The following is a 23,600-nucleotide window of genomic DNA, read 5'->3' on the forward strand; positions in this document are numbered from 1 at the left end:
ACTCGGTGAGGCCCTCCACGTGCGTCTCTCATTTACACTTCACAGTATACCGTCCACAGACCGCAATGGAGCCAAACCTTGAACCCGGGACTGAACCCAGACGCCAGCCCCCACTTAGCCTCTGGCTAAGCCCCTCAGCTGCTTCATCTGTGAATGGGCGTGATGATCCCTCCCTCCCCAAACAATCACGAAGGCCACTGCCCTCTCTCAGAGTTGGGGTGGCATCACCTTGGCCAGGGTCTTCTTGGCTTTGCACGTCGCTTGGTGAAACCTCAAGCGAGTCACTTCCCCTGAGACTGCAAGATGGGGGGAATCATACCTACATCGCAGCATCATGTAGAGGACGCAAGGAGGTCAGGATTAAAAAGCCCTTTGCCCAGAGCCTGGCACGGAGCTGATACGCAATAAGCATCAGGCAGAAAGAGAAGGCAGTGGTCAAATGCTGCTTCTACCTACCCACTGTGTACCCTGGGGGTAGAGCGGGGGAGCAGCAGACTTGAACTGAACCCTGAACCCCTGAACTGCGAATCAACCAGGGGCAAAGACCCCTGACTGGGCTGTGAAAACAAACAGGTCATGCGCATTGATGCACCTGGTACCATGCCCAGGACATGACCCAGGACACATCCTACACAAAAGAGATATTAAATTATAATTTGCAGGGGCGCCTGGGTGGCTCAGTGGATTAATCCTCTGCCTTCGGCTCGGGTCATGATCTCAGGGTCCTGGGATCAAGCCCCACATCGGGCTCTCTGCTCAGCGGGGAGCTTGCTTCCTCCTCTCTCTCTCTGCCTGCCTCTCTGCCTACTTGTGATCTCTATCTGTCAAATAAACAAATAATATCTTTAAAAAATATATATAACTTGCAGTCCTGGGAAGTCGCCCTGTCCCAGGGGCGCCCATAGAACTCACCTGCAGCACCTTGCCCTGGGGCCCCTCATCGAAGAGCAGAGCCTGCTGGTACAGGGGATCACAGGTCTTCTTGGCCACCTTAGTCTTCTTTTTGGCCAAGCAGGCCCCGTTTTCAAGCAGGTAAACCTTGATATAGGTGGCTGAGGGATTGGAAAAAGCATGCTGGGGAGGGGTCCAGGAGAGACTGCTATGGTCTGCTCCATCCCCTAACATCCAGCTGCTCCTGGAGGTGAGCAAGCTGTGTGGGATGAGCTGAGTGGACAGCAGTAGAAAAGACGAACTCAAAACACTGACTCATCCAACCTCCCTGCTGCCCGCCCCTCACCCCCACAACGCTGTCTGCTGGCCTTCCAGGTAAGCCGTGACTCCAGGGTCAAGAATACTGATCTAGACCAAGGGGCAGCCAAGGACGTGCTAGACCCAGAGCTCAGTTGCATACCCCTGCCCAGCAGGACCCCCATATCCGAAAGCCTCACCTGGGAGGGATTTGGAGCCTGGTTTGGGGGTCAGGCCTCGAGCCTCAATCACTTCCACCTCCAGCTGGCCACTCCGGTCTATGATGGCAATGTGCACGTCCCCTGCAAGGGAGAAGAGGGACAGTCCAGGCGGAGGCAGAGCCAGGGGCAGGCCGGCCAGCTGCTGTGCTGAGAGAAGTCTGCAGAGGGCGCTATGCTGCTGGAAAGGGCACAATGTGTGCACATTGCTGGCGCCAGAATTGCTCTCCAGAGGCCACTTGAAAGCAGCTGAGAAATCCTTTGATAGGTACCCTGGGGCAAGGGCGGGGGGGCATGACCCTCAGGGGGCATGCTTGGATAGCAGCGGATAGCTGCCAAACTCCCAGGTTTAAGTCTGATTAACTGGGGGGCTCCTCTCTTACTCAGCAGAATAGTGGCCCTCGGCCACTCCCCAAATATTTACAGACTATCAGTTCGAAGAGATGCTGAGATAGGAGCCTGTGCGGGACAGGAGGCACTGCCTGGGAACGCGGGCCTGTTCACACCCTGGCCAAAGGATGCAGGGAAGCCCAGATTTCCTGGGAACAGAGAACTGGGAAGTCCTCACTGTGCTCCCACCAGCGATTACCTCGCTGAGGCAAGTTCTGTATGAAGTCATGTCAAGTTATTTCTAGAACTCTCAGCTTTGTTCAACATCGGTTAGTGGAATTTGAAATTATGCATTAGTCATTTGGAGCATCCTTCAAAGGAATGCAGAATCATAAGCCTGATGCAGAGAAATTAGAATTGGCCAGACTTTGGGTTCAGCCACCCATTTTAGATACTCTGAGCTATCATGCAATTGTTTATATTTGCATACTTGGGAGGATGGGGATTTATTACTTTCAGGAAACATCCTGGATGTCATCACCCTCCCTTCTAGCTATTTCCGATCTCCCCGTGCTTGAGGGAAGGGGGAGGTCTCACTATTAACATTCCTAACGAGAGGAGACAAGCAAAGGCAAGCCTGTCCTTCCCACTTCTAGACACCAGGAGGCATCACACGCAAGTGTTCCAGGCTGGGAAGGCACAAAAGCCTCCTGAAGGTGGGTGACTCCTCTAACTGCCTCCCAGACCCTGGCTGGGCCTAGGGCTGTGAAAAGTAGACACCCCAGGCCCTTGGGAGCCTGTGAGCAAGGGCTGGGAATTAGCCAAATCCTACCCTAGAGCCAGAGGAGAGCTAGTGCTCACCCTCTCTGAGGGTCCCTGTGGACAAAGGCTCCTGTGAAAACACATCTGAGGACAAGGGAGCAGTGCAGTGGGATGAGAACTGGCCTGGGACAGAAACCCAGCTCCACTGCATGGCTCACAGCAAGCCACTACCGGAGCCCGGCTTCCTAGGGTGCTGTGAGGTCAAAGGTCAAACACTGTTCCAATGAGGACTGAATCCACACGCTTAGGCAGACTGCTCAGGTCTGACTGATGGGGAATGGGGAGAGGCAAGGGGGCATCTCTGGGGAAACGAGTTCCCAGGAGGAGCCCCCTAAAGCCAAAAGGGCCAGTATCTAAGACAGAGGGGGAGAGGGAGGCAAGAAAGAAAGAGGGAGGGAGGGGGGAGGGGGCCAGAAGTGCAGCTGAGAGGACCAAGTAGAGACTCTGGAAACAGGTCGCAGTGGCAGGGGAGGGGGCTGAGAAAATTATTTAAAGGGCTTTTAGGTGCCAGGCAGTTAGAAGCAACAAGTCCAGGGGCGCCTGGGTGGCTCAGTGGGTAAAGCTGCTGCCTTCGGCTCAGGTCATGATCTCAGGGTCCTGGGATCGAGCCCCGCATCGGGCTCTCTGTTCAGCAGGGAGCCTGCTTCCTCCTCTCTCTCTCTGCCTGCCTCTCTGCCTACTTGTGATCTCCCTCTGTCAAATAAATAAATAAATAATCTTAAAAAAAAAAAAAAAAAGAAGCAACAAGTCCAAAAAGACACAGTTCTCAGGAGTAAATGAAACACTTCATTCAAAGCATCGAATAGGAACTCGATGAATTGTTGTTAGGTTACGGAAAGGCTCAAAGAAGGGGAGTGACTTGCCCAAGGTCACATGGAGCGTCAGGGGTAGCACAGACTCGGGGAACATCAATGCTGTGATACCTCTAGTTCACCACCTTACATCAAGCAGGGGGGCCGTGGGGCTGGCCATGGGAGACTCTGTGTGTGTGTGCACGTGCATGTGTGCACACGCAGCGAAGGCAGGAACGTGCTATAAACCGCTGCAGGGCAGCCAGCAGAGCTGAGCTGGAACCCCTGTCTTCCGGGTAGAAGGAGGGACCATGGAGGGCCTGGCTGACTCCTTTTCACTGGTGCAAAATCCAGAGTGAGGGCTCCTCTCCGCAGCTAGCACTATGTCACACGGGGGCCCCCACAGAGACCACCCCTTCCGTGCCATGGCCGCCATCACCCCACTCACTTGGCCCTCAGGAGGACTCACCCATCGGTGGCGTCGCCAACGTCTGTCGCCCCACAATCTGGGCTGGTCCCAGCCCATCCAGGAAATCACTGAACTGGCTTTCAGCCCCAAGCCGGGTAGTAGGGAAAATGAACCTGGAGGAAGATGCAGAGAGGAACATGAGGTGGCCTGGATGGTGAGATGCAGTGGCCACGCCCCTCTGTGCCTCAGTTTCCCCTCTCCATAGCACGAGTTCCCTGCTTTAGCTAGGGACAAACAGAACTCTTCATCTCTGCCCATTAAAGAAAAATGCTCTGATGTCGCTTGTGAAATAATAAACATAACATAATAATGTTATCTAATCCTCAAGCACCAGGGTTTTCTAAGGTGACCCTTAGAAGGTAGGGCTTGCTGGACGCCTCTGTCCTCCCCAGGGGATATAAATGCCAAGAACCGGAAACACTGGCCAGAAATTTCAACGCCTGGGGCAAGTTCCAAGAACTGAGGTTTAGTTGACCATATGTTTGAAATCCAAATCAATAACGTGAGGTGGTGCCCAAAACAGCAACCGAGACCAAAATAACACAATTATAGGGTTGAGAGAAAAGGCAAGCGGTGGTGGGTGGTCCCTGGTTGTGGGGGCCTGGAAACAGTAGCAAGCAACACTGACGGTGATTCAAAGCTGGCCGGGCGCCCAGGGCCCACTAAACGCTCGGCATGGGTCATGTTCGTTCCCGCCATTCTGTGCGGCGGGAGCTATGCCTGTTTGACAGATGAGAACACAGAGGCTCTGAGAAGTAGGAGACTTGATTTGACTGCAAAACAGAGATGAAGCCCACCTCGCAGAGCTACAGCGGGGACTGGGGCAGCTGGTGCGGGAAAGGTTCCAGACAAGCAGGAAACAGTAAAATGGCCGTTATGATGTTGTTGCTGGGAACATCAAGGGAAGGGGCCCCTCCTCGTGTATTCAAGCCTACGTGTTCTGGGGGTGGCCAGTAGAGAAAGGACTGATGGGGAAGGACAGGCCCAGGTGTGCTCAGCGGCTACAATGGACCAAAGTTCTGAGACCTCCTGGGATGGCTGGGGTGTCTGGTCTGAGAGATCAGACTGTCCCAGAATGACTCCCCAGTTGGAAAGTTTGGTCTTGAGTCCTCCTTGGCCAGCAACAGACAGGGAGAAAGGTTTCATACGCTTGTCGAAAAGGGCCTGAGTTTCTCCAGCTAGGCCAGCCTCCACTCCGCAGGAAGGGGCTCTGAGGCCCACCCACTGTTACTGGCCATCAGCAATGGCCCCAGAGTACACTCTGAGGAAAACAGGATCTGAGGAGGTTAAATAAGGTCATGGACTCTCAAGGTCACAGAATTTTAGGAGCTTGGTCTAGAGAATGTAAAGGTTGTGAACAAAGGTTGAAGAGTCAAGTGGCCTTAATTCAAATCCTGACTCCGCCACCACTGAACAGCTGTGACCTTGGGTAGGATACCTCACCCTCCTCCCAGGCCTCAGTCTCTCCACACGGAACATGGAGATCAGTATCTCATTGTTAAATGAGATACCGGTTTTTGTCTGATGGTGGCCAGTAGATCCCAGAGTAAGAAACAGCCATCTGAAGTGCCCAGTGACACCGTGCATACGGTGGGGCACATTAAATGCCACTTGCATTCATGGGAGTGGGCACAATCATGAGACGCGAGATCACAGAATCCTAAATAATAGAGCCTCAGGGCCCTACAATCCATGGGCCTTGATGAGGCCGAACCAGAAAATCTTATTCGTATAACCAGCTTCTTCACAGATTTGGGAGGGACTGAGGGAATAGCTAACCCAGTGACTTCTGAATTTTTGACTCCAACCCCCATGCAATGGAAAAAATCCATTTAACATCATAAGCCTCTGTGCATCCCTATATTAAAAAACCAAAACAAAAGTTCGCAAGGTAATTCATCCTCACACCACAGGATATGTTTGAGATTTCTATTCCTTTCCCTAATGCCAGTTTTGACCCACTAAACTGATTTTACTTCCGCCTGAGTCACCAACCACGGTCTGAAAAACACTGATCCACTCCAACCTCCTTCTCTAAGCTCCATGCAAGACCACTCGTGAGAACTCCATTCATACCTGAGCTGTAACAGTGGCTTCAGATCAAAAAGGATTTGGGGTTCATACTTTCCTCTGGAGCAGGGCAGTGTAGGTGCTGGGGGGTGGGCAGCATGAAACACACAGACGGGATGAACCGCCCCAGGGGCACTGGGGTATTTGGATGGGGAAACGCAGCCCGGAGCAAGAGGAAGACCGGGGCGCAGGCAGCGGATGTCCGGGGAAGGCGGGGATGCAGAGGAACCCACACATCCGGACCCGAAAACCAGCCAGAAGATTTCCCCACCCCACCCTGCCTCCGGTTCTGAGACTAGAGGACCATGTGGGAAGGAAGGGGCCACAGTGCATGGGCTGCACGCACGTGCCCTCGGAGCTGTTGCTGTTGGTGCTCCCATCCGTTGACTCCCGGCTGCCCTGGCGTGTGACCCGACTCCGCATCTCCACAGCGATGCCCGTCTCCGTGCTCCGTCGGATGGTGCTGCGCAGCTTCTTGGTAGCCCCTTCTGGGACCCCCAAAAACATAGAAAGTGAACAAAGTCAGATCATGGGTGAGGGTTCTGTGGGAATGCTGCCAAGGTCACTTCTTGGGCTCTGGCTGGAGGCAGGGACCCTGCTGAGCTAGTCTGCACAGTGACAGGCACAAAGACCAGAATGATGACTGGATGCAGAGTCAGGATGATGGGGTTGTGGGGCAGGGAGTCACCAGGGGGAGCCCAGCCCTGCAGCACTCACCCTCATCCCTGCCAGGCTCCCTGAAGGCCACCTTCCCAACTCATGCCCCACATGGGTAAATGTTCCTTTCTCTTCTGGAAAGGTTGCTTTCTCTGGCATTCCCAGATTTGCTTTCCCTCTTCCGGGTATCCTCATGAACCCTATCACACCCGGACCTCACCCTCCACCTCTGTGATACCTTCATAGACCCAATTAAAAAAAAAAAAAAAACCCCACGGGAAGTCTGGACACACTCAAACCAACCCTCATTCTCAAGGTGGGTCTGAACGTGGAGGGGTATGTGTGTGGAGAGGTGCAGAGGCCATTAGGGAAACGAGACTGAGAGGAACCACTAGGTTGACCTGAACTGACCTTGGCTTTGAGAAAGAGGTCTGCAGAAGAACCCTAGAAACCATGTGGTGAGAGCTCCCTCCATGTCTCTGTACCTCTTGTCTGGAGGGCCCTCTACCCTCACGCCAGCCCCCACCTTGAGCCTTGCAGGGAACATGGGGCACTTTGCCTCTCCCAGCAGCACACCATCCTGCCTGGGTTTCCATGGCAACCTCCTCAGCATTGCAGCAAGGTCCCCCTAGACACCCTCTTCTCCTGGGGTGGGTGGGGGAGCATTAGACCGGTTGAATTGAAGGTTTGTAGGGCCTGCCCCTGCTGAAGCTTTACTGCCTGAAGAGCTTGATAGAGAGGAAAGTGACATCACATAAGGATTGGGCCGAAGGAGCCACTGGTTAGACACCTGGGCAAATTAAGAGTGGAATTGCCAACAGGGCTGGGAAGGTTGGGAGTGGGTGGGGCCCGGCAACACAGCCTCCAAAAGCTGTGGGGAGTGGGGAGCTGATTATGCTGGCCAGCCCCTCTCTGGACCACACCCAGTGGTGGGCTGGGGAGGGGTTGTTCAAAATGCCAGCCCGAGGAAAGGAGGACTTTAGTTTTCCTCCTTCATCCTACTTATATTTCAGGAAGTCCCACTGCGGGGTGGGGGGAGGCTAAGAGGGTCAGGATCCCCCGTGGATGGGATGGGGGGACTGGGAGTGAGGCTGGGCCAGTGGTGAGGAGGAATGTCTTCTTGGAAACCAGCCCAGCTGCTGCGATATTGGAATAGCTACTGTCCACAAGTCAATGAGACCACTGCTGTGTCCATCAGTCTGTCTTTCTCTTTGTCTGTCTGTCTGTCTGTCTGTCTCTCTCTCTCACACACACACACACACACACACACACACACACACACACGGTCACTTGAGCCGACATGTATTTCTTTCACACGGGCATAAGCAGATACCCATGAGTGCTAACAATCACATGTATGAGTACAGTGACCTCCCACACCAGGTCACATACACTCATATGTTGGGCACACAATCACTAACAGTCCTACAAGGTCTTAGTCATACTCTGCCACACACACGTGACCCTCACACCATAACACCTGATTGAACCCCTCCAGTCGGTCACACACAGAGATACAAACTCACAAATGATGTGAAACCCAACACACAGAGGACTGGGCAATGCTGGTGGGTGTAGGGGGGGTCGCTCTGTCCATGGCTCCTAACTGCCATATCCCCTCTAACCAATGAGGAGACAGATGGGTCTGTGGGAGCTGCACTTTACCCTCCTCCATATCCCCCCAAAAACACACACCCTGAGCTGAAGCCAGAGCCCCTCCACCCCATGGTCCCAACCTTCCTCTTCTAGACCCACTTGGGAGAAAATTTACCTCAACCCACTGCGAGCCCCTGGGTAGGGGTGTCACAGAATCCTGAAGTATTAGAGACACCTTGCTAGCCCCCGACTGCCATTTCACAGATGGGGAGCCTGGGGGCCACATGGTCACAGGGCTGGGGCCAGACCCCAGGCCCACATTCCCCTGGTCTACTGACAGCCTCCTTTTCACACCTCTCCATCAAGTCCATATAGGTTTGAGACGTGATTCAGCAGAGGTTAAGTTCCACATCTCCTGGGTGGGGAGAAAGTTCTTGCAGCCTCAGAGAAAATGCATCTACTGGTTTCATGCTTGTCTGGTCTGAACTCTGTTGATCTGGGAGTAACTTTATGTGGGCTCTCTCTCTCTCTCTAGAAAACTGGGCCAAGTTGCTCACAATAACTCTGTGATGCCTGGAGACTGAAAGACTCCAGGAACCATCCCATCTGTCCCACCACATATAAGGGAGAGGCAGAGCCTTCAGCAGCTCTCTCCATGGCATCTCTGGACCAGCCCTCTCCCCCACAGAGCCCAAAGCCCAGGTGGGAATGGCTGCTGTCCCTGGTACTGAAAAGAAGAGCTCCTTTTGACCAAAGGCTAGAATGGTCCAACCTAAGGCCCGGCTAGAACCCACTGATGTTCTGGGACACCAGAGCTCTGACCCTACTCTCATCATTGCTCCCATAGCTCAGAGAATGTTAGATCTAGAAAGAAACCGGGAGATGGTCTTTATGGTTCCATTTTAACAGAAGAGGAAATTGAGACCCAGTGGGAATGTGAGTTTCCCAAGGTCCTAAGGGTACTTACAGAGCCAGGACTAAACTCTAAAGTTCCAGGGTGATTTTTCTGAGTTAAATGTAAGGAATAAACTGGAAGGGGCAGGCGTGAGGCAGGAGAACTAGCTGAGGTAATAGTCCAGGCTAAGTATCACAGGGCTTGAACTAGGACTGAGGCTTTGAAACAAAGAGGAGGAGATGGGTGGGGCCATAGCCCAGACAATATAGACAGACCAGGAGGAGGGAAGCCCATAGAGGGGCAGACCTAGAGCTCAGAAGATTGTGTCCGGACTTCACACAGCCCGGCCCTGCAGGGATCTTAGCAAGGAACTGAGCCATCCCATCTGGGGATAGCAGGAACACCCCGCTAGGATCTTTTTCCAGAACAGAATTTCCCAGCCCAGTGCCCATGGTGAGTCAGCCCATCCATACCCATGGGGCCAGACTCTCCTACTCAGGATGGGGGTCCAAGCTGAGACACTGGAAACCTCAAGGCTGGGGAGAGGAGCATGCTACAAGCAAGGGAAGCTAGAGAAGTCACTTTTTACTTGGTCCTACTGTGTGATCATGGCCAATAATAACACTGACAATCTACCAAGTATCTACTATGTGCCAGGCATGAGGCTGAGTACCTTTGCTTATCCTATCTCATCCAATTTCCTGGACAACTCTGCAAGGCAAGTGTCATTGTCCTTATTCCACAGTCAAGGAAGCAGACTCAGAGAAGTGAAATAACACGCCTGAGTCACCCAGCTAGCAAATGACAGGGTGTGGCTCAAAAAGCTAACTTGAAGTTGTTCTCTAGGAAAGTGCCTCTCCTCTCCAGGCTCACATGCTTCATCGATAAAATGAGCATATCGGACTAGATGATCCGAAGGGGCCCTCCCTACTCTCACAACCGGAGATTGGGTGATCCAAAGAGACTCGGTTAAAAGTGCATCTGGGCCATTCATCTGGCTCTAGCACCAGGCCTTCAGCTGTACCCTTGCATACTACAGACACAAGTGATCCTGAAGCCCTGTCATCATTCATCTCCCTTTGAGACTTGAGGTCTTCTTGGTGTCTACTCCAATCCCTGCCTGCTGACTGTGGACTCAGGGTAGGTGGACAGCCCCAGGCCGACCATTGGAATATCTCCCAGTTACTCAGGCCCCAGCCCTGGTTTTGGAAGACTGTCTGTCCAGATCACTTAGGCATGAAGAAGCCTTTGGTTCTGAAGCTGAATCAAGTGGATTCAGCTGGAGATCAGTAGGGCTAGGTCTCCTGAAGCTGCATTCCTGGGGCCCAATACCTCCTCAAATTAATCTTAATCCCTTAAACTTAATCCCACTGCTTGGTCTGTTACCAACCCAACTCCTGAATCTCTATCTCCTTGACTCCCTGGTGCCGGGCCTAAATTGCATACTTATAGAGGCTATGCCCATCCTGGGGTCCTGATAACCTCCAGCCCCCTCCCCATCCAGCATTTCCCTGTGCCAGAAACCGCATGGCAGCTCGATTGCTGGAAAAGACCATCCCACGTGCTCCTGCGAAGGGCTTTGTAAAAATCTATTTTAAGGCCTGGAAAAGTCTCCCACCCTCAGCCCTAACCAAAGTCTTGACGAGCATTCTCTCTGGATCCTCCGGGGCCCCCGCCCCCTCACCGCCCCCATCCAGCTGCCCTATTTGAAGGTTTCCTGGGGAAGTTGTTACTCTGAACAAAACAAGCAGGAAGAGATTTTAAAACAAAACCAGCTGGTGTCTGGGCTGATGCTTTAAAGTGAGGAGGTCTTGGGGTGGGGGAGCTGGCTCCTCTGTGACGTGGGGTTCGGCATGACTGTGTGTGTGACAAAGTGGGTCGCCCACTGGTCTGAGCAGAACTGGCATTCCAAAACTAAGTGTTTAAGAAAATACATTTTCCCAGATACAGCTGGTAAGGGGTGTGTGACTCTGGACTCACGAGATATGTGCGTGTAGGAGGGCAACGTGCTTCTGTGGCCACGGGCCATTGTGTGTGCGCGCATGTGTCACTATGCTTCTGGCATCCGGGTCTCTGCATTAGTACTGGGAGGGCTCTGCCTGTGGGATTCACACAACTGGCTTTATCGTGACCACAAACAGTATGAATGGCTGTGATACGCTCTCCCGGCAGCAGGGGTGGCTCACCCCATGTGACCACGCACAGCATGCATGTCTCTCTGGGGACTTGGAATGCAGAGGCATAACTAACTACATTCGCGTGCCTGTTGGCACTTGGGAGACTCCGAGAACACAGGGGAGACCGAATCCTGCAGACGTGCGTCTGTGAAGGTGCGTCCCTTGGCACAGGGCCAGGAATACAAGGGCCGGTTCATAAAGAATGGATGAGGAGTATGCCAGTCTAGGCATGGGGGGCGGCAGGTATAGAGTTCAGGAGCACAAACCCAGAACCCCAGCTGCTGGGCTCTGAATTCACTAGCTATGTAGTTTGGGGCATCTTCCTGCCCCTTCTCTGTGCTTCATGGAGTGGGCGGGGATTCCCCGAGGCAGTACAGGGACCGGACCCAGAACAGCACGTTGTATATGGTACGTGCTATAGAAGTACTTGTGGGTGTGAGGACCCTCCCTGGGTGCCCCATCATTGCAAGGTGCCCCCAACCCAGCCCCTCGTGTCCTGCACCCGCTCACCAGACTGGGGCAGCTGCAGCGTGCTCTTGCTCCACTGGGTCAGGCCCACGATGGCCACCATCTTGGCCCCGAGGCTGCTGCGCCGCTTCTTGGCTGTGGTGGTCCCAGGCCCACCCCCAGCTTGCTGGGAGCTGCAGATCTCACCACTGATGCTGGAGCTCCGAACCACGTTCCTGGAGGCCGCGGCCGAGGCCGGACCTGGCTCCCCGTTAAACATGGTCCGAGGGGTGGTGAGGCCTCAGGCAACCCTGTGAGGGAGGGCAGGAGAAAAAGGGGTCCCACATCAGGCCCCAAGCCACTCTGCTGGAGCCCACTGCTTCCTAGCTGTGTGACTTTGGGTCAGTCACTTGGCCTCTCTGAGCTCGTAAGGATTAAATGAATAAATAAAGGCGGAGTACACCCAGGGTCCAGCTCATTAAATGTTACCATTCTCAGGAACACATGGCGGTCCTGGCAAGTGACCTGCTTTGGCAGTAAAGGCAGAGGCTGCAGAGTTATTCGGCCCACTCTTGAATTCCTAAGGCCTCTACACACTAGCTGTATGATCTTGTGACCAAGCACCTTGGGGTTTCAGTGAACACCTCAGCAAAACAGGAAATACAAGCACTTACCTCACAGGGTTGTTGTAAGGATTAAATTAGAGTGTGTGAAGGCGCCTAGAACAGTGTCAGGCGTGGAGTAAATATTTAGGAGGTGTGATTACTTTCACAGCCAATAATAAGAACAGGGAGAGCAACAGTGGCCCCAGGCTGGGGAGACAATGGGAGGGGACCTCCTGCTAAAGGGGACAGCACAGAGAAGTATAAAGGAGCAGGCACGAGTCATCCTTAAGCACACGGCAGAGTGGCAGCCACTGGAGGTGTTTTAACCCGAATCCCAGGGTCTTTCTTATGCATTTTAAAAATAAACTGAACTCGTACTGTACATACAATTTTACATCCTGGTATTTTTCATTTAACCTCTGATCATGAGCATCTCCCAATGTCATTAGCATGTTGTAATATACGGCACACGTGTTTTAATACCACCAGAATAGTCCATTGTGTGGTGGTAGCATAATTGACTTAACTATTTCAATGCAGTGACCTCTTAGGTCAGGCCTGACTTCTTCCCTTCTCCCCGGCCTTTTAAACAACACCGCAACAAATCTCTTTCTACACTGCTTTGATCTGCTTCTTTCCTGAGGATTGATTCCCAGAAACAGAGTGACTAGGCTGGGTGTAGAGACTGCTGGGAGCCTCCCCAGTGCCCACTCTCCCTCCCTGCTTCCTGGCAGACTTGCTTTTGTCAGGTACCACCCATCCCATTTTGGAGGCAGATCCTGACTAGTTCAAGTCACTCAGTGAACGGCGCTCACTTGGGTAACTAGTACTGGTCCTGAGGGCAGGCCTGTGACTCAGCTGGCCCGATCTGACTTAAGGGGAAGATTTGGATTCCATGCTTATGGGAAAGGTGGGGTCTCCCTCCCCGCTTCTTCCCTCAAGACCCTTCGCCCTAGAGAGGACCCAGTCCCAAGAGGAAGCCAGTGTCGCTGAGGACCCAGAGCAAAGGAAAGGACCTCGGGCCACCCTGGAGCCAGCCTTTCTCTGGTCTAGCCAGTTAAGGGAGATACTACGCTTATGCCAGTTTGAATCAGTGTTCTCTGTCCACCCAAAAGCAACCCCCACCTGACACCGAGGATATAAACATTTCCAAAGCTGCCTTCAACAAATATTTAAGCCCCTAAAACTCCGAGGTCTAGGCTGAGTGCCAAGGATAGGACAGTGAGCCAGGCCGACGTGGTCCTGCCCTCCCTGAGCCACCAGTCCAGGAGAAGAGACAGACAGTAAGTCACTGATTAGGTAATTAAATATTAAATCTGAGGGAAGACAGAGGGCACTGGGAGCCACTCTGGGGGAGCGAGGGAGTGGGGCAGCAGGCGTCTATGGCTCAGTTTTGTACAGAGATGGGATCTCCAGCTGTCTGGCCTCTACAGCTTGGCCAAAACTCCAATGCAGCAGGGAGCGTGCTCCGCTCAGAGTACCCGAAAAGAGGCTGCTCCGGCAGGCTCTGCCTCCAGCTCTTCCCAGCTCTGTCCCGGGCTACAGAGCTCTTCCCAGGGCAGCTCCCCACCCCGGGCTGAAGGTCATTCTGCTTGACCCTCTGCCCTCAGACCTGTCACCCTGAGGGAATCTGACTTTTCAAAAGGACAGAGCTGAAGGGGGTGTGTGAGAATGAGGGAGAAGGGAAGGGGCCACCCTAGAGGATTCTGTCCTCAGATAGCTGTAAATGGTGGCCGCTTGCCTCCTGGTCAGCGCGGCGCCTGCCAACCAGGCAAATTGGGGCTGACAGTGGGGATGAGTCAAAGCTGTGTTCTCCCTCCTTTGTGGTTGTCTGGGCCGTTTTTGCTCACCCTGTGATACGGGCAGAGTCCCGGATTATATTTCTCCAGCCATCCCCCATTAACCTTGCAGCTAATGGAAAGTCCCCCTGGACTTGGGCCTATGATGATCTCTTCTCTTTAGTTTCCAATTCTAGTGCCAGTTTGTGTGTTTCTTTGGGTATCTGCATGGTCTCTTGGTGGATAGTGGGAGAAGCCTAATTTACTCTTTAAAGAATTTCTGTTAGGTGTGTGGTAGTCTCCATGTCACAGGTGAGAAACTAGAGTCTCTGAGAAGTCAAGGCCTTGCCCATCCTACTCAGCTAAGAAATGGCAACATCTGGACTCGAACCCGGGTCTCCCTTTCCCACAAATGTGCAGACACAGGGGCGCCTGGGAGGCTCAGTCGGTTAAGCATCCTACTCTGGGTTTTGCCTCAGGTCATGATCTCAGGGTGGTGGGATGGAGCCCCCTGTCCTCGGGCTCCACAGCAGGGAGTCTCTCTCTGCCTCTGCCCCTCCCCCCACTCGTGCTCTCTCTCAAAATAAATAAACAAAATCTTCAAAAAAAAAAAAATAAAAGATGCAGGCACGCTCAGCAGCTCCTGCTCCTCCCAGCCAGAGCTCACCCAAAGATGTGGGCCCATCCCTCCCCTTCAGCCTTTGCCCTGGGTCTCTGACTCTTTGAAAACACTGGAAAAAAAAAAATCTCTGATGAGGAAAAACCTCTGTGGCCCAGGTTTTCACAGCCGGCTTGAGCAGTAATGTGAGGGCCAGGAGAAACCCCACCCAGAGCACAGCTGTAAGAACACCAACAGCACAGAGCAAGAGCTCCCCAGGCACAGCCTACAGGAAGCTCGAGTACCACTCCCAGGGGCTGAGAAGGGAGGAAGGTATGGGACAAAATTCCTGACCCGGCCAACCCAGGGGCTCATGTTGCCTCATGAATAATGAATGACATTGACAAGCAGATGGTTTGACATCCAGAACTCGGCTCCATCCGGAGTCTTCTCATCTTTAACCACCCAGGGATCACCCAGGGGGCCTGGAGAGCTCATGAATGCTTCAGAGCCCTGCCACACGGGCCACCCTCCACGGGACAGGAGGAGCCAAACCCGAAGCACAGGACCCAAGGTCTTGGGACCTGACCCCTGGGTTGGGCAGCCTGGGAAAAATAAGAATGAGGAAGTGGGATTAGAATGTATACAGACTCCTGTCACTTTCTCTGGGCGTTGGTGTCCTCATCTGTGTGTAAAATGAAGCGATTGCCTTAGGTGATCTCTAGAAGCCCTTTTAACTAGAGAGCAGAGCCTGTGGACACACACACTGCATTGGCAGGCTCAGAACTGGGGCTCCAGGTGCTTCTCTGACAGCTGGTCTAGCTCAAGAGAAGTGAGACAAAGTGACAGAGCCGGCCACCCAGTCCCTATGAGGAGGAGGGGGGCCTCCTCCCAGGGACACTACAGGGCATCCTGGTAGTTCTTTTTTTTTTTTTTTTTAAGATGTTATTTATTTACTTGGCAGACAGAGATCACAAGTAAGCAGAGAGGCAGGCAGAGAGAGAGAGGAGGAAGCAGGCTCCCTGTGGGGCAGGATCGATGCGGGGCTCGATCCCAGAACCCTGAGATCATGACCTGAGCCAAAGGCAGAGAGGCTTTAACCCACTGAGCCACCCAGGCACCCCATATCCTGGTAGTTCTGATAGATTGCTAAATGAACTCCATCCTTCAACAATATTCAACAAGTCTTCAACAATCCCTGCCTCTGAGCATGACTGTCCCTTTCCCAGCCAAGTTCATGGCTCCCCAATGAAGGGAGCCCTCCCTCACCAGCTCACTCCAGCTCTCTCTGCTGCCTCCCACCTACTGTCACAGCAGCATCTACTACTGTGGCTCGGATTTCCCATCCAGGGGTAAGGACTACTGTTCCCACTCCTGAGGGAGCTCCATGCCAGCTGAGACCTTCCAAGATCCTCAAGGAAGGCATCTAGTGTTTTCTTTCCAGCTGTGGGTATGTGGCCTTCACCCTGGAGTCTCAAGTCCCAAGGGTGCTCCAAACCATCTCTTAAATCCTAACAATAGGGGTCTCATGGCTCTGCCAGGCTACCTGGGCCCCTTGGTCCCTTTGACCATGTGTCTAACCAGCTCATAAGCCTTTCCCAAGAGCCAGTGAGGCCATCCAAAAGCTCAAGACAAACCCAGCTACCCACCCTTTCAACAGGAGGGAGCAAGGAATCTGTCACAAGGGGACGGATGGGTAGGTCCACCCACAACAATCACTAATCCAGATCTTTCCCATGCAGGCCAGATTTAACCTCAGGATCTCTCTCAACCGACTGGTGAGAACTGGCTCGTGATTTGAAATAGAATCGCCACCCCTATTCCAGCTTGAGTCTTTCATCTTGTGGAGTAGGACCTCAAGGCCCAGGATGGGAAAGAGACACACCCAGGGTCACACAGAATGCTGGTGACAAAACCAGAGCTCCAACTCGAGTCTCCTAACTCCTAGGTCCCACGTCACCAGGGAGGTGCTTCCTCTCCACTTGGAAGAAAAGCCAAACTCACCGAATTGATGAGTCTGAGCGCAGGGCTCCACATCACAGGGGGCTGTGCCCCATCCAGTAGCACAGCCCTAGGGCATTTACACGAGGCTGCAGTTAACTTCCGCCCAGACACCAGTTTTCAGGAAGGTGGTGAAGGCAGTCACAGTAGCTCCCACGAGGAGGTGATGTGGTAAGAGTCTGGAAGGAAAGAGGGAAGTTTAGAGGAAGGGCTAGCAAAAACAGCTATCCGTAAGAGCTTCCAGTAATTGGTGGCATAAAAAGACAGACTTTGGAGATAGCTCTGTGATGTTGAGCTAATCATTTAAACTCTCTGATTCTGTTTCCTACTCTGTAAAACCATCCCAACTCCTGGGTCCCCTAACCTGCCTTTCGGCACTTTCATGTCAGACTACTGTTGCTGAAGCCCCACCCACAACTTTAAAACTTCACAGATGAGAGACACTTGGAGGTCCAAATGCTGAGGAGCTCAACACCCTACTCCTCATTCCTCAGTCTTCCCCCTGACTGATAGGGTTTGCATCTTTCCCCAGACTCTGACATGCGAAGTGTGGTTGGGGAGGGGGGGGCTCCTGGCTCCACCCCCAGCCATGTCACCCTGAGCAAGTCATTCTGCTTCTCTGAACTTCCATCTCTTCTTCTTCTTTTTAAAAAATTTTTTTTCTTCTTCTTTTTTTAAAGATAGAGAGGGAGAGGGAGAGAGAGAATGTGCATGCAAGGGAGCAGGAGCAGGGAGAGAGGCAGAGGGGGAAGCAGGCTCCACGCAGAGCAGGGATGTGCAACTCAATCCCAGGATCCTGGGATCATGACCTGAGCTGAAGGCAGACAAAAGCTTAACCGACTTGCTACCAGGCGTCCCCCATCTCCTCTTCTATGTGATGAGTCTACTTGCCACCTGGACCCAGACCCACTCTCCAGGCTGGACTGGGTGTCAGATGTGTATAATGAGGAGCAAGAAAACACTGATCAAAAACACAGGCTTTAGGGGTGCCCGGGTGGCTCAGGTCATGATCTCAGGGTCCTAAGATCGAGCCCTGTGTTGGACTCTCTGCTCAGCAGGGGGTCTGCTTCTCCCTCTCTCTTGCTCTGGCTCTCACTCTGGTTCAAGTAAATCAATAAAATCTTTAAACACACACACACACACACACACATACACACACAGGCTTTGGAGACAGACAGACTTGGTTCAAAACCTAAATCTGTCACTTACAAGCTGTAAGATGCAGGGCAATTCCTTAACAAGCCCCCCGACCCCAGCCTACTGCTCCTCATCTCTTGGCCATGAGATAAGAATGCTTGCTTTAGGATTATTAGATGAAATGTTGCAAAATAAGGACTGGTAACAGAGCTAAATGCTCAGCTGGGCAACTACACTGTTACTACTCCTAATGGTGCCTTTGTAAACAGGGAAGGTACACAGGTGTCAACGCTTATTGGTCTGGATAGCACACCAAATGCAACCACTTCATGAAGGCTCAGAGACCAACAGGATCACCCCTCCATTCGGCCCAGGCTGCTTCTACCAGATCCCAGGACAGCATGGGTTCTGGGTCCCTGTGCCTCTTAGCTGAGGTGGGAGCTGGCACGTGATGCTGTGCTGTTTTCTGTCAGCATCTCAGCTCCCAGGCCCCCACTGGATGCTGGGTCTGGCATTGGAGACCCCTGACTCAACTTGGACCCAGCACCAGGGCTGCCCACCATATTTTCCATCCCAATCTATGCCCCTGTCAGAGGCCAGTGTCTGCCTCCACAGAAGGGTGGAGGGGTTCTCTTTTTTCCTAGCCTCCCCTTCCCCTCGCTCAGGAAAAGATGGGCAGGTGACAGGACAGGCATGTGATGGGAGAGGTAGATTGGGCTGAGGGAGCACACCCAGCTTGCACAGGGAGCACCATACCAGCTCCCCTCCTGATTCTGTGACCTTTGTCTCCCCCAAGCCGGACTCCCACACACAACGCTATACACACACACAGGGAGAGACAGAAGGCACTCGATTTCAGATGTGTAATCACACACCCTACAGACCCAGACAGATGATATACACTTAAAGACATAATCACATGTGTCCACAGAGAAGCACACGCACCCCCGAGACAAAGGTACACAGAAGCCGCCACACTGACGCCACAGGCTTTTGCGGACTCATATATGTGTAGACACCCATGCACACTCACACACACAGCCCTCCTTGGCCCCTGCCCAGCCCAAAGAGGTGGGAAGAGCCCAACCTTCAGTGGGCAGGGAAGTGGGAAGTGTCTTACCTGGGTCTTGGGTGTCTGTGGCTGAGGCACGCATACCGGCTCTGGGCAGGCGCTTGTGTGAGCTTGAATACACACACACTCATCCCCGCTCCAGCCCCCAGTACCACTCTCCTGGCCCCCATCCCTGTAGGTCGGACAAAAGAGCTCCTCGGTGAGGTTTGTGGTGAGGAGATGAGAAGGCTGGCAGGGAGCAGCTGCTGTCACCATGGCTACGGGGCTGACCCACTTCTCCTCCACCCAGCCTGGCCCACCCAGCCCAGGCAAGGGAGGACAAGCAGCTTTGGACAGGGAAGCCCTCCCCATCACACACGATAAAGAGGTGGCCCTCTGAGGGTGTGGTAAGGGATGGGGTGAGCACCAGACTAGTTCCTGCATAGAAAGGCGATAGACAGACATTCTTTGAGGGGAGCAAGGTACTCAGAAGATGACCCCCACTAAACCTAGCAAGTGGCCTCCCTCGGCATCTGCACCTCTGGTCTCAGGGACCCTCCACGGGCCACGTGCTTGCCCTGGACACATTCTCAGACACAGGCCTCATGGCAGGGCAGAGGTGGGGTGGGCAGACCCAAATCTGTGTTCCCAACTCCAAGGACTCAAAACACTGAAGGGCAAGAGAGACTCAGAGCTGGTTGAACCCTGTGTCCTGCTCAGACCAAGGTTGCGGAGGGCAGGGCTTGTCCTCCCTGCTTGGACTAGGGGCTGCTGGAGGCAGGGCCATGCCTTCATTCCTCAGCCTGGGCTGCCATGGGTCTTCTCTCAGCCACGGTGCTCCTGAGGACATGGCCTTGTGTCTTTCCCTCAGAACTGGAGATAGAGAGGAACCACACAGCCTTCGGACAGCTCAGTTTTGTGAGATCAGTCACAAAGCAGAATGAATCGCTCCTGCACGACAGCTTCCCGTAGCTCCCCATTTCCTTCAGCATAAAGTAAAAACCCCTCATGCGGAGGCCCGTAAGCCCAGTGGCCCAGCTCATCCCCTGTTCTTGCCCCTCATCTGTGTTTCAGCTGCACTTGTCTCGTTCCTGTTCTTCAAAAGTGCTCTGTGTCTCTCATCTGCCTGGAATGCTCTTCTCTAGCCTTCCTACCCTGCATTTGTCTGCGTACCCCCTTTGCCTGGCTGATCCCTACTCTTTGCTCAGTCCCATATGCAATGTCATTTTTCCAAGAATCTTCTCAGCCAAAGTGAGTCTCCCTGTCATGCTCTCCCAGACTCTGCACTGGCCCTGCCTATTATGTGAACTGTGTCCACCCCACCCCACCCCACCCCACCCCACCTCCAAAAAAAGATATGTTGAGGTAGAAACCCCAGTACTGTAGAATATGACCTTGTCTGGAAGAAGGTCATTGCAGATGTGATCAGTGAAGTTGAAGTCATGTTGGTGTAGGTTGGGCCCTAATCCAAGATGACTGGTGTCTTTAAAAGAATACAGCTATGTGAAGACAGAGACACACATTCTCCCATGGGAGAATGCCATGGGACGATGGAGGCAGAATCTGGAGTGAGGAGCAACAGATTAAAGAATGCCGGGGATTAGCAGCTGTCACCAGAAGTGAGGCGAGAGCCATGGAAGAGCATCTCCCTCAGAAGGAACCGATCCTGCCAACACCTTGACCTTGGACCTTTAGCCTCCAGAACTATGAGAGAATTAAGTTTCTGTTGTTTTAGGCAAGCCAGTTTGTGGTGCTTTGTTATAGCTGCCTTAGGAAACTCATATGTTGCTATTCCTAATTTGTTCAGTGCCTGTCTTCCCACACCCCAGCCCCTGGTGTGAGCTACCTAAAAATAGACACCATGTCTTCTTCACCAGGAAACTCTAGGGCCTGGCATAGGTCTGGCCCACAGTAGGGCTCTGTTAAAATGTGCTGAATGAATGAATCATGATCTCAAACAAATATTAAATTAACAGTATTTGCAGTTGGATAGTAGAATTGTGAGTCATTTTATTTTCTTCATATGACATACTGTGTTTTTCTAAGTTCCCACTTGAGAGACTATATTGATGTTATCATAAAGAAAAACTAAAATACTTATTTTTCTTTTCAAAACATACGTTAAAACAAGTCATTTCCACCAATATGTGTTTTATGAAGAGGAAGAAGTTCTGCTATCTGCTTGATAACTACTTTTTCATTGACTAACTGATTCCTCCTTGTCTTGCTAGAGCGTTTTCTGGAGTCAGATCCCCAGAGCTTGAGCTCTGGGGGTCTTGGGAGGAATAGATTCCCGGTGGGAGGGGTCCAGGCAAAGTACGCATGCTTCTCAACCCTCACAGCTCACAGCTCATGGGATCCAGCCAGATGTGGCACCTGTCACCTGGTGGGGGCTGCCAGACTTGGCACTTGTGAACACCACCAGCCTGGCTGAAGGACATTCCCAAACAGAAGCAAAATCCTACCCTTCATGAGTGTACCCTCAAACTTGAATATTCACACAAATCACTTGGGGATCTTGTTGAAATGCAGACCTCAATCCCATACATCCCATGGAGAACCCGAAAGTCTGCATTTCTAACAAGGTCTAAGGTGATAACCCACGTTGCTGGTCTATGGGCCACCCAAGGCACTGAAAGTTAAAGATTAAATATTCTGGTTATTCTGCAAGAGTGAAAGCTCCAGGATAGGGAGACCAGAAATGGCACACTGGGAAGTGCACTGCAGAGTATCTCAAAAGACAGGTGGGATTTGGAGAGACAGAGTTGGCAGGAAGGAGGTGGGAACTACCTGGGAAGGTCCAGAGAGAAAGTGCTATGTTTGTAGGATGGTGAATAGAGAGCAGTGCAGCTGGAACAGGATGTAAATACAATTGTGGGAGGGAGGGCTAGAAAGGTAGGCTGGGAACAGCCAATGAAGGGCTCTGAATGCAGGGCTTCTTAAGAAGCTTGGCTTTAATCCCATAGGGAGTGAAATCTGACATGACTTAGATGTCTGTTTTACAGAGATCAATCTGACACTGAGTGCAGACTCAGAAGAAGGTCTGACAGAAGGAAGAAGAGTCAAAAGGCAGATAAGAAGGCTACACTGCTTCAGATAATGCAGACGGGAAAAGAAAAGGGGTGCCAGGAGTCATGCGACGGCTTGGGGGTTGCCTAGATGGGACACTGTTGGGAAGAGGAAAAAAAAAAAAAAGAATCCAAAGTGATTTAGAGGAAGGGTGGAGAATGAGAAGCACTATCAGCAAAGCTTGAGGTCCCAGAGGAAAACACTGGCTTAAGGGGAAGATGAGTCCCATCTTAGTTGTGATGAGTCTGACATAATGTTGCAACTCCCACATAGAGGCACTGGGCAGGTAAGCAGATTCAGTGGAGCCCAGGAGAGCAATGTGAGTGGGCAGGATTTGGATGTGTACCATGAAGGGAAACTTGAGGTGCAGAAAAGAAAGAGAATGCCCAGAGGGGAGTACAGAGTGAGCAAAGGGTGAGAGGTAATATCCAGAGCGAAGGGCAGGAGGAAAATAGAATCTACTCAAGAAGAGAGAATCAGCAGGAAGGTCAGAGAAGATACCATTGAGTATACAGACAGCCAACCTGGAGGCCCTACCGTACTGTGACATCAAAACCAAGGAAAGGCCTGTCCAACCAAGGCTGTAGGATGGCAAGGGAAGCCCAGGCTTGAAAAAGAGCACTGTTCCCATGGAAAGCAGGATTTGAAATGGTGGCAAAGAGGGCTGGATTCCCAGGAGTAGGTCTGGGCTTCAGCAGGATTCCAGCGAGCTTGGTTCCCAAGCACTTATTGCAGATCAGCCCTAGCACAGGAAGACCGATTGCTTAACCTGCAAACACACATACCTGACATGTGCGCACCCCAGAACTTACCAAACCCCCAGGACAAAGCAGAGAAACGGGGAGAAGAGGTCTTTGGAGCAACACCTTATGACCAGGAAGCACATAATTTATCATCCAACTACGACTCTTGAGAGTGAGCAGAGACGATACCAACAATCACACCACAGGTGTACATTAAAACAGTCCCAGGTAAACCCAGCCCTGTCGTTACCCTCCTCCTGGGGGATACTGATCCCCTCCAAAATGTCCATTTGCTCCCATTCCACCTTTCTAGATGGGGTGGCGGAATTGAGCCACAGGCGGTAGAACAGGCAACCTCATACTCCGAGGCAGTCCCCGACCCTTCCCCCCAACCCCGCCCCCCCAGGATGTTGGTGGATAGGGAGATCGGCTCCCCCCTCTCGGCAGCACCATGGACAGCGACCGACCCAGCTCTCTCCGCATCCCCTGGCCCCTGCCTCAGTAGCGGTGAGGCTCGATCAATATTTCATAGGGGAAGGGGCTCGGGTTACCAGCCCCCGCGCCTAGCTGGAAGGCGCCGCCCGCTCCCACCCCTTCTCCCCCACCCCATCCTGGGAACCCTCCCCAGGAACCCAGCACACCCACCGCCCTGAGGCGCACTCCGCATTCCCGGCACACCGCTCCGCCCCCCGGACCATTCCCGGGGCACAAAGACCCGCGTACACGCCACGCAGCTTCCCGGGGCCACTCAGACGCACCACGCAGCCAGACGCGCGCTGTACAAAGACCGCGACTACACAAAACAACAGGCACACACCACACCCAGCAGCAAGCCGCCTAGACACACAGCACACACACAATGTCTGGCAGACACACACCGCGTGGAGAGGAGTGCACTGCAGACCCCCTTGCACGTCACACTGACATCCTGGCATGCATGCACAAACTCACCTGCTAC

The 23,600-nt window shown here is 52.8% G+C and overlaps 1 protein-coding gene across 7 annotated transcripts in view; it reads right to left on the bottom strand.

The window, feature by feature from the left end:
- RIMS3 (regulating synaptic membrane exocytosis 3) overlaps positions 1-23,600 on the bottom strand; it is a 34,638-nt gene that overhangs the window by 1,333 nt on the left and 9,705 nt on the right. For 6 of the 7 annotated variants that reach the window (XM_059374298.1, XM_059374303.1, XM_059374301.1 and 3 more), the window contains 6 exons: positions 16,646-16,821; positions 11,724-11,971; positions 6,235-6,376; positions 3,819-3,931; positions 1,389-1,490; positions 913-1,052 (listed from right to left, as the gene is read on the bottom strand). In XM_059374298.1, the coding sequence (XP_059230281.1) occupies positions 913-1,052; positions 1,389-1,490; positions 3,819-3,931; positions 6,235-6,376; positions 11,724-11,940 (714 nt within the window). In that variant the 5' untranslated portion in view covers positions 11,941-11,971; positions 16,646-16,821. Of the gene's footprint in view, positions 1-912; positions 1,053-1,388; positions 1,491-3,818; positions 3,932-6,234; positions 6,377-11,723; positions 11,972-16,645; positions 16,822-18,899; positions 19,024-23,600 lie in introns of those variants that run through there. The other variant, XM_059374297.1, reaches the window with a different exon arrangement.

This window comes from Mustela nigripes, chromosome 14 (genome assembly GCF_022355385.1).
Source record: "Mustela nigripes isolate SB6536 chromosome 14, MUSNIG.SB6536, whole genome shotgun sequence".
NCBI lineage: Eukaryota > Metazoa > Chordata > Mammalia > Carnivora > Mustelidae > Mustela > Mustela nigripes.